This window comes from Odontesthes bonariensis, chromosome 24, assembly GCF_027942865.1.
Source record: "Odontesthes bonariensis isolate fOdoBon6 chromosome 24, fOdoBon6.hap1, whole genome shotgun sequence".
NCBI lineage: Eukaryota > Metazoa > Chordata > Actinopteri > Atheriniformes > Atherinopsidae > Odontesthes > Odontesthes bonariensis.
Genome location: NC_134529.1, coordinates 18,933,523 through 18,944,723, shown reverse-complemented (window position 1 = coordinate 18,944,723; position 11,201 = coordinate 18,933,523). Strand labels below are relative to the sequence as shown.

The window sequence follows — 11,201 nt, the reverse complement described above, 5'->3', positions numbered from 1 at the left end:
GGGATGGGTTAAGGAGGATGAGTTCAATTTTGCATAATCATGTATGGAATTTGAGGAAATCTGGACCTTTTCTCTGGCTATTTCAGTTTCATAGTGATCCTTGCTCCCTGACGTCAAGCAGCAGTTTAGTTAAGGGTCAATGTGCAAATTCTACAGGCCCAGATTTGGATGAATCAACTATGTAACCGTGTAAATCATCTTACACGTCACCGTTTATAACACAAGAAATGCATCCTTTGGTGGAAAGACCGCTTAGAAAACTAATCTCAAAGCACCACTACACCACTGGCCATGCCTTCTGTAATTTGGACATTAGAAGTAGATACTCCCACGTTTCATGTCCTGTACTTGTTTTTTTTTTTTTTTTTTTTTTTTTTAAATCATTTGGGATACTTTTTGACTCCACGCATCTTCCACCAGGCTTCCTTCAGTCTGAGATCGCTTATCCTGAGCTACAACAATTATCAACACCACGTCACTTATCCACCACACGACAAATTCTGGGCACATTATGCAACGATATGCTCACATTCATGAGCTTGAAATGTTCCAGAACGCGTCCGAGTACAAAATGTTGGCATAGTAGTGGACGTGGGATTTGAGAGGTCTGATTCACAAAGATCTATCAAGTATGAGGATTTTTCTAGGTTCTGTTTTTTTCTTCCTCTCAGAAATGTGTGAAATTTTTTTTTAAACCAACCGAGGATTCGGAAGACAACTTGACCCGCGACCAACGCCCTCCGCGTGAGCAACGAGTTGGCGATCCACGTGCAAAGTTTTCGAATACGCGTACGTGTAGTGTACATACTGGATGTGTACGTTCAGCACATGCGAGCTAGACACAATTCCCATGTGAGTGTGTATAATCAGTTATGTCTTGTCTTCCATACTTGAGGCTATCATTGAAAAGGACCACACATTTGGAACGAGTTCACCAAGCAACACCGTAATATTCAGTTACAAAAATAGTATCACAATATAGACCATTCAATATGAGCACCAGCGGAGGCTAAATATAGCCCGAGTATTTGGCTACATTCATTGTCTGGGCAATGCTTCACGGTAGCAGTGTGTAGGTGGACACAGTGTTGGCAACGATTTCTCACTTACGGGCTCTCCTACATCTACCACACGGTTTTAATCTGGACACATACGGAACTCGCTTACACTGATTAAGGTCAGTCAACTAAAACCAACTTTCAGCTATAAAAATAGTTTTTTTTTTGTTTGTTTGTTTTTTTTAGGTTTTTTTTTAACACTGAACATCTAAAAGAATTCTCATTTCCCCCAAATAAACCCATTTACCCCGTTTCCTAACAAAATAGTTTTCTTTGAAACAGAAAAGATTTTCTTTTTTTGAGGTTACACGAGATCAAACCTACCGACACACACTAACGCGGACCCTGTTTCAGCACGATTCACTAACCAGAAGTGTGTTTGAACTAATAACAGAAGTGACGCAGTGTGGTCTGAGGTCTACGCCGACCGATTTCTGGGACTGTAATGAGGATGTTGATATCTAATCATGTGGTAGGTATTCATCCGCTCATTTGGTTGCTCATCTTTAAAGTCTCGTGCTTTGGTTACAGCACCCACACTCGATCGATGAGTGATGGCATCGAACACGCTTCTGGTTGAGCCCTTAACCTGGAGACCATTTCCCCTCCGTTTGAGGGGGCCGCTGACCTAACGCTTGGCTGAATAAAGCACAAGATGTAGCTTATCTGTGCTAGTGCTATTATTGCTTTAGAGAGTTGTGAGTGGAGTTTATCCAGTTACATTCCCTGCCTTTTGTTTATCCTCATTTTGCTGCGCAATTAGGGTAAGATCTACTGAATGTAGCGCTCCTTCGGGGCATACCGCATTTGCTTTCCAACCGAATACGACATAAGGGGCGTCGGTGCATAGAGACGAGAGCTGCAAATTTGCTTTCATGGAATTTTAAATGCTGCATGGAAGCACCAGCCCCTCAGCCAACCACCCGTTCAGCATAAGCCAGCAGCCAACACCAACTGTTCGGGCGGGGCTCAAAATGCATATCTGTAAAGAAACCAGAGGTTAAATGAGAATGAAGTTGGTTTCTGAGGAAAGTTGTCAAAGTGCTGCTGCCACCAATGCGGGGAAAAAAAAAGAAGAAGCATTTCATTACACTGTGTTTCAGAGGGTAGAGAAGTCGTAGGATATCAGGTTGAGTGGAGCAAGTTGAGAACACAGATACCTGCAATCGATGCTGTTAAACTGAGAGTCAAGGCCATTCATTTTGTATGTGCAAAAAGCTACTCATCATTTCATAGTGTACGTGTCATTTGATAAGGACAAAAACGGTGTTCAGACCTGATAGTTATACTGGGGCTGTGTCGTTTCATAATATGGGGAAAATGCATGTTTGAAGAGGGTCGAGCAGCATCATTTAAGCTCTGAGAACTGTTGTGTTGAAAGATGGGTGATCATTCAAATCAGCTAGCATAAAAATATATGAATCCTGCACGACAGAGGACGTATCTCTTAGAATTTAAAAGAAATGCTGTCTACATGAGAGCGTTGATTATCCTGTCATGTTTGCTTTCATGTATCCTCCTGATCTTGAAGCACTGACGGATAAACAAAAGAAGGGATTCTTCAGCTCTGAGCTACATTCGGTAACACGACGTTAAGGAGCGCTGTTATTCACCCAGAGTGACTTAAGCACTCCGAATTCATTACCTTTCCTTACTCGTCAACTTCTGTAACATAAATTAAGCTCAGGTAGCTTCTTGTCGTTGTGACAGTGGTTGCTGAGGAGAAGCGACTAGTCGATGGGGCCCTGGAAGATGAGCCGTGTCCAGCCGGGGGTGCTGAGGGCCGAGGAGCAGAAGGGGCAGACGGGCCTAAAGGCGTGCGTTCCGTGGGGCAGAGGAGTCTCCGCCCAGTACCTGGCTGTCCTCTCTGAGCAGACGTGGCCACACGGCACGAAAGCGTGGGTGGGAGCTCCTGCGTCTACGTACACAGCGGGCTCAGAGCCCAGCCACAGGGGCACGTACGGACCCACACTCCGGCACAGGGGGCATTCTCGACGGGCTGTGGAGCCGTCACCCTCCCCTGGTTCCTGCACTCCTTGAGATCTCTGGCCCCAGTCGTGGCGTCCGTGGACATGGCCGCAGGTGAGGTAGACCCAGGGCTGACGCTCCTCAAGGCTGCAGAAACACATCGAGTTATTAATATTGTAAGCAGCTACGTTTATGTGTGCATGTGTGTAACAAAGCACACCCCACCTGTGGCTGCGCGGCAGGCTGGGGAAAGCCAGTGTGCTGAGGCCTACAGGACACTGGGGCCGGGACGCATTAAGTTCCTGACGTAGGGCCTCCAGATGGCGCAGAGTGGGGGCGCGCATGAGCCCCTCACCCGTGCGCCACAGCAGGGTGGCGCCGCACAGATCCACTAGGGAGCCGTCACGCAGAGCGCTGCTCTCGCCCTCCGCCTGAGGGCGGCAGACAGACATAAGAGCCAAAGTTAAGTCCTGAAGCCTGCTGGATGTGGACATTACAGCCAAAGCAGCAGCAACTCACCAGTTTGCCCCGGCTGGGTCCGGAGCGCGTTTCCCGCAGTGCATAAACGTCTCCGCACACAGAGATCTCCCTCCACAGACCCTGCTTTGGGTCCTCTGGGAAACCCTCTGGGTGCATCACTAACACCCCGTTGGTTGTCAGGCCATCCATGTGCCCATCAGGATTTTTCCATTTGGTTGCTTTCTCCTGAGGGACGAGGACATTAAGGCACAATTGGAAAAAAATTGTGTTAGTTTTTTTTTGCCATGAATGTTGCTATGGCTGGCCTTTATGGGGCTAAAATGATACTAAAGATTCACATAAGCCAATACCACAGTGTAGTTTAAACATTTCCAAACAGAGAAAATCACAGTCATTCAGAAATCACTAATATCAGAGACATTTGAGTAAATACTGCTCCTTTCAGGCTTTTGAGAAAAGTCACAACACGTTACTATGAAACCACCATTCTGGTCATTCACAGAAGATATTTAAGGGCTTTTTTTGAAAGCAAAAACTAAACACCGATTCCAAAAAGACACACAACCCATTAGAAACCTTTGTCTGTGGATCATCGGTCTGCTCACCCCTAGAAAAATATTTTTGGAAGAGTCGAAGCCTGCAGCGTAGATGCGTGCAGTGTAGGGTGGGTTGCGCTCACACACCACTCTGCAGGCGAAACGAGAGATGGTGCTGGGAGCGATGGAGGGATCCTCCCCTTCCTTTCCCCCACCAGACGTGTCTGTAACCACGAAGTCGATGGGACTTTCTGTTGAACGTCCGATCTGCAGGAAGTGGAGCAGAGATGTAGTTCGCTGACATTTCAGTGTATTATCAACTGAAACAAATGTCTTTTCAAGCCAAACTGCTCTAAAAGACATTTAAAGTCTGCTGACTGCATACTTTAAATTCTAAAACGCCATTAAAAAAACATGAACAAGAAGAAGCATGAGCTGGGGGGGGGTGGACGACTAATGCACTTATAGGACTGCATCACGTCTACAGATGAATCCATCTGCACTACACTACATACAGTGAGTCACATATGTGTAACACTTATTTGGCAGCTAATTAACAAAACAAATGTTTCTGTAATAAACAAAGCAGTTACAGATATACCAATGTGCAGTTTTATTTCGAAGGTAGCCTTCAGATTAAGGGAGAAATGTATCTGCTGTCTATGTTTAAAGCAAGCTGCATTTAACTTTATAGCCGTGCGTCGTTATTGCAAATAAAGCTAATTTCTGACACTATTATCAGCATAATAGCAGTAAGAGCAGAACTCAGCATAAAAATAGACTTAAGAGGCATTTCACAAAGATCGTTCTTTTAATAATAAATAGTCACAGCTCTGACCCAAAATAATCCACCCACTTCAGTATTACTTTGATGGCATTACGTAAGAGGATATTTTGGGAGAAACTTGCACGTGATCAGAAATGTGATATATTTTTCCCTTTCCTCCCCCCCAGTCATCACTGATGGTTTTCTTGATTTTCTGAGTGCGTTACCTGGAACATATCTGTGTTGTTGTCATGGCAGTACTCCACCACCACTGTCTGGTTACGGGACAGAGTAAAGGAGATGCTGTGCTGCCCCCTGCTGTGCACTGCCTGTAACAACAACGGCACCGACGAGCTGAGTTAATGCACTTATTTTCACTTTAAAACATATTTATTCAACATATAATGATTTGTTTCTTGATTTGATTCTATAAATTGAAAGTTGCTGAGAAGCAATGTGTGAGACAACAGCAAATGACAATGATCTAATGTAGACATGCCATTAATTTCTCTTGATTTCATAACTAACAAGCCCATCAACAAGCAATTATACACTTGTGTAGACACACACAAGCACACACATGAAAGACAACAGGGGGGCACAGGAAGGAAACTAATGCCACACTGTTTAAACACACTCACACACACACACACACACCTTGCTGTCCTGGGGTGTGTTCAGGATGTGCACAGCACTGGGTTTCACGCCGTTGGCTTTGGCCCGTCGATAAAGAGCAAAGCGGCTTTTTCTGCGTCCTCGGTCTCCGCTTGGCAGAGAGCCATTATACCTGGAGAAAGACGACCAAAAACAGAAGAAAATCTGAGTACTGAAAGGAGCAGATCACAATTTAGCAATCTAGATTTAACTAGCAGACAACCGATAGACCATGCGTAAACACATTCCAGCTCAATGATCTTTATCGATGATGCTCAGTGGCGTTAAAAAACACTGCCATCTTGTTTGCTTGCTTCACTTATGATGTGCTACTGCTTAAATGATAGTGTTGCTGCCAATATATCCCATCTGTGCAGATGTATCTTCCCATATTCCTTTGAAAGGGATTAAAGCAGCACATTCTTGCCACTTGTGAGTCATATTAAACTGTTGAACATCAATGAACTGGATAACTAGCACTTGATCTGACTCACTCAGCTTGTACTTAAGGCCCTCGTTGCCTCGAGAGGGGCTCACTCATCACCTGACCCCTTTTTGCAACGGGAAATGTTCTCAGCACAGCAAATTCATTTTCATAAACGAGTCCTGGTGAAGACAGTCAGATTAACACTGAACATTTAAAGCAGTGCTCCCATTAGGATTCTGAATATTACTTTGAAAACATTGTTTTGCCCGTTAATACAAGCAGCTATGAAAACTCGGATTCTTCTCACGAAGGACAGTTTCATAACTCAACTAGATGATCTCCCTTTTTTTTTTATCCTTGAATGAGAATATTCTGACTTGATTTTAACCTCCATCTAGTGCTGACTGGACTGAATTTGTTCTCAGTTGAAGTTCACACAGAAGGCAGCGAGCTGGTTTTCTCTAATCAGCAGGACATGGTTCCTATCAAAACCATTTAGTGGAAACCCAGAAGACAAGAACACTATACCATAACTGCAGATAACAAGTGCCTTTACAGGCATTCAAACTTAATCAGATCAGAGGGGGATGTGGTCTGGGTTTTTTTTTCCTCTGTCCACTCTATATTTACCACATGGTGAGGTCTTAAGGGAACAGGGCTTGCTTTGACAGTGCAGGCACAGCGTGACACTGAAACTGTTATTAAATCAACAGGAAGTCTCAGTTTTGACAGCTGGGCATGAAAATGTACAAAGTATTTAAAAAGAAATCCAGCACAAATGCAAACAACATCAAGTGTGAAATAGGTTCCATCCGACGTTCTTATACCATCTTCGTACTTTATACCAGTTTGTTGAAATATTAGAAAAGGCTATTTTAGTGGTTACATCTGTCAGCGCGTATATGGGAAAGTTTGATGTCATTATATATTTTTAACACGCATTCCGCTAATATTAGAACAAAAAAAAAAAACATTTTCTGTAGGCATACATCCTTTTGTCAGAGTCAAGTCCTCAGAGGAAAAAAAAAAACTTCAAACAAACCGTGTTTATTTGGGATATTTTTCAAACATAAAAGTCTAGACAAGGATCATGACTCAAAGCCTCTGCTAAGCATGGCCAGGTCTGTCAGATGAAACGCATGTAAAGACGGAGCTCTGAGGTCAAAGGACACGAATTAAGCTAAAGAATAAGAGAGAAAGAGTTGACAGAGACGGAAGACAAGAAGCGGTGACGGGCTACCGTGAGTACTGGAGAGCTGAAGCCATATGAGTGAAATGATGCAAGAAGCATGGAAAGGAGAAAAGGCCGAGAGGGTCGAAGGGAGATGCGAGTGGAGGGGCAGCTCCACGAGGTGCAACTGTGGGCACTTCTGGCCAGCATCACGCATGTGCACTCAGCGTAAAGCCCAATATGAAATATTCACTCCTTCTGCCCCCCAACACAGGGTTTATTTTCGTTGAGGGTAAGTCACCGCGGAGACCTGCTTCTGTCAAAGTCAGCACTCAGCAAGCATACTGAAAGGCTGGCAGTGAGGGGACTGGGTGGGAGACGGAGGAATGCAACACAGACAGTGTTGAGAGGGGTTGTGGACAGGAACAAAAAGGTGTGTGTGGAGGGGAATATATGGGAAGGACAAGATGGTGGTTGCATTGTGATAAGCATGGGTGTAAGAGTATGCTGGCTGCTTGACACGGTGTACGGTATTGCAGGCTAACTAAGGTAAAGAGGGGTTGCGGGCTCCCACTGCAAAGACCACGTGGCCTGCAATTAGCCAGGCATCCACCACACGGGGCATGCGATCATCAGGAGTGACAGATCTAAAGTAAAAGATACTTGTGAATGTATCTTTTACAGGCCTGGAAATGACAATATCCGACAGGCAGCAGTGGAAAGAACAGCCTGTCTTAATATCAGTTGATCTTTTTAGGAGCCAGACCCAAAATAAATCTAACCAATACAAACATCATGGGTCTGTAAAAACACAAAATTAGAAAATGTTTTCACTATATCACCCAGCAACAGTTCAAAGCCACAAAGAGAATACCTATAATGGCCTCGACGCCATCAGGCTGACTGGGCGAGATCAAACCTCAATAACTACAGTTTTAAATTGGCTTAACAAGAATGCATTTCCAGCCACCAACGAGATAGGACATCAAGTGATAAGGCACATTCAGAAGGGCACGATCGGGTTTAAGTGACACAGCCAAAAACCCAGAATAGGAATTCGACTCTCCGTTTCCTTGTTCTGATCTGAGAAAGTAAAGGAGGTCTCTGTTCAAACGGTCAAATGACAAGCTGGGGCAACTCATCAGTATTCTGATGCAGGCTGGCTCCAGCCTCCTTGCTCCACGTTCAGCCGGAGGGGAAGTGATGGGCCATTAGGTCAGTTATCTTTGGAATACACAGGAAGCACCGCAGGGCGAGAGGGAGGCCTTTGTAAGCCTGGATATGACGCTGCATGTACATATGTGTGTGTGTGTGTATTGTGGCATTTCTGGTCTTGCAGACCCTGCATAGTGTGGAGCTGTAGGGCTGGAAATTCTGTGGAAGCTGGTGGCTGTCATCAGCACATCCTGCCCACTGTGTGCGCGCCAGTGATGTAAAGGGGCTTTTCTCCTCCTCCTCCTCCACCCTCCTACTCATTCCTCCTTGGTATGGATCAGACCAAGGCTTTGATTAATTCATAATAACCAGCCAAAAGAAATATGAGCAAGGTGCATGCATATTTCATACGATGATATTAGCCTCAGCCCCACTTTTAGCAGTCACGGATCCAGCAGTGTATGACATCATTGGGGTTTTCAGCAGGAGCAGTACAGCGCTGCTCACCCCCACTACAACCATTGATGAAAAAGCGGCTACATCAGTAGTAGCCTTATGTAGTACGGCTACGGCCGGTTTGGCACCATTTGCAACAAAAATGCAACAATAAATGAAGACAGACCGATACGGTGGTATAGTTTTAGAAGATATCCCTACGTTTGAGCCATTAAGTTACTTTACAACACTCCCACACGGCCAGACATGTCGATTAAAAAGACGGCAACGTGCAATAAACGAGAAATAAGCCGAGCTGTTTTACTATAATGAATTTTGCCATCTAAAAAGCAACCGTAAGGACGTATAGTGATCACATTCTGGGTTAAATCCCTCGTCCTCGACTGGTATATTGGTAACCGGTGGAACTGCTACATATTTAAGGTTCATTTGCAGCTGGTGTGTTTCTCGAACCGTTACAGTATTTCTAACCCTTAAGGTTGTAAGAGACTTACCCCAAAATGACCAGTTCTCCGTATTTTACCGGGTCTTTGACGGGCACATCATCATCTCCGTCTTTTTTCGGTGAATTCATCAGACTAGACTGCTCCAAAAGAAGAAGAAAAAAGAAAAACGCGTCCAGTGGCAATAGTGGTGAGATGAAACAATGCTAACACACTCGAAACTGTGTAGAAGTGGTTTTAGTTGTAGTCTATCAAAGTTTGGGCACAGTTGGGTAAAGTTTTTCCAGACTTCTTGGTGTTTGTTTTATCATTTTAATTCCGTGATGGAGCATATTTTCGTTGGTTTAAAGCCAGTGGGAAGCTAGTTTGTATCGCAGCAAATCTGTTCAGTAGCATAGGGTACAACAACGGCTAACGGCAGGGTGTAAGACGTACCATGTTCTACAGGGGGGGGGATGACAGTCAGAGCGCGCTTACACATATTCGATAAAATATTTTTCCTGATAAATATTCTGTTTTATATTAATCTGAAATCTATTAAAGACACTCTCATATTAGAGTATTAAAAAAATAATCTCCATAACCCAAAAAGAGAATGAGCTTAAAAAACAAACTCCCCTATCGAAGTTCAAATGGATGCATCCATGATGGGAAGCAGGCTCCCACTGATAGAATAAAATGAGCCATTTGGAAATTCACAGGAAGTACTACTATCCCCGGGCAGGTAGAGGTGTCGTAGTGTATTTAAAGTAATAGCCTACCTCCTTTGAATTAGTGTATGGACATCAAGTGAGACTGGTCTTTTTGGCCATTATAGAGTCTGACGTAATGGGGGGCTTCGTCGGTGTGTGGTGGAGCTAAGATGTAGGTCAGCATTGCACCCCAGACGACACCCCCTTTCTTCTTCTCTGCATTAATGTAGGAGCCTAATCAGATATAGGCAGACTGGAGCATACATTCAGTTCCTCTCTTCTCTTTTTTTCTCATCCTCAGACAAGCACACACAAACACACACACACACACACACACACACACACACACACACACACACACACACACACACACACACATACACTGAATTATTCACACACACTCAGAAAGTGTAGTAAAGTGCAACGTTGTGACCACATGAGGGCAGTGCAATGGCAAAGTACAACTTTCCAGTCTATGAAGTCAGTCAGGTGTTATTACTTGGACTAATTTGTGTGTTAGTATATGTGTATGAGTGAGTTATAACTTTACTTTTATATATCAATACTTTGTGTCTTATATGATGTGCATTTTTTTTTCCGTTTAATATATCAAATTATTTTAGTGATATGAGTGAATGAGGTAGATTCTTCCCAGACGTGTTCATTCTGTTTTCCTCAACGCTGGTTCACATTCAGTTATATTTATTTTTTGAGAAAGTGGGTCAGGCAGAATTTTTTAAAAAAAGTACCAATAGAGTACTGTAAAAAGAGTCTTGTGCCACCGTTAATTTCTTTACATACTGCCAGTAAAAGAGGACATGGGTGAAGCGATTTACTAAAACACGCACAAAACACATTGTATGATTCCAAAAAAGACTGAAAGCCAATAATTTGTATGACCACCTTTTTTCTACAACTCAGCCTGAACCCTCTTAGAGAAGCTAATTTCTAAAGCTAAAGTAGTCTTTGGGAATAATACTCCAGATTTCTTGAAGGACATTTCAAAGCTTTTCTTCAATCTGCAGTGAATAGATTTTAAGCCTGGCAATTCTTTTGTCCTCCAGTTTTCCAGCTTTATTTATTTATTTTTTAGAATCACCTTGTTGGTGTAAAAATATAATTTTATGTCTGTCAAACTATTATCTTTGGCATTTCTATAGATGCAACTACAGAACTGGGAACAAATGATGTGTCCTGCAACAGACTGTTGGTTACAAAGAGCTGAAAGATGACATTTAAAAGTTAAGTGTAAATACAATCTGGGTTTATCCTTTGAGTTATGTCCCTTTGTATATTTGAATCATGCATAGGTCGGTATCAAGTGGCTTAACAAACAAACAAAAGACCTTTCTCTGAAAATGGTCAGGTATAAGAATTGAGCTGGAAAACGAGCGA

At 43.4% G+C, this 11,201-nt stretch overlaps 1 protein-coding gene across 2 annotated transcripts; it reads right to left on the bottom strand.

Annotated features, from left to right (window-relative positions):
* Positions 1 to 211: 211 nt before the first annotated feature.
* LOC142375273 (E3 ubiquitin-protein ligase pellino homolog 2) lies at positions 212 to 9,527 on the bottom strand. Of its 2 annotated transcripts, XM_075459246.1 has the most exons (7): positions 9,166 to 9,527; positions 5,466 to 5,595; positions 5,036 to 5,137; positions 4,112 to 4,309; positions 3,546 to 3,731; positions 3,252 to 3,457; positions 212 to 3,173 (listed from the first exon to the last, which is right to left on the bottom strand). In XM_075459246.1, exons 1-7 carry the CDS (start codon positions 9,243 to 9,245, stop codon positions 2,789 to 2,791), a joined length of 1,287 nt encoding a protein of 428 aa, XP_075315361.1. In that variant the 5' UTR covers positions 9,246 to 9,527; the 3' UTR covers positions 212 to 2,788. The 2 variants fall into 2 exon arrangements, with proteins under 2 accessions (XP_075315361.1, XP_075315360.1); XM_075459245.1 differs by having other exon boundaries at positions 212 to 3,457.
* Positions 9,528 to 11,201: the final 1,674 nt, after the last annotated feature.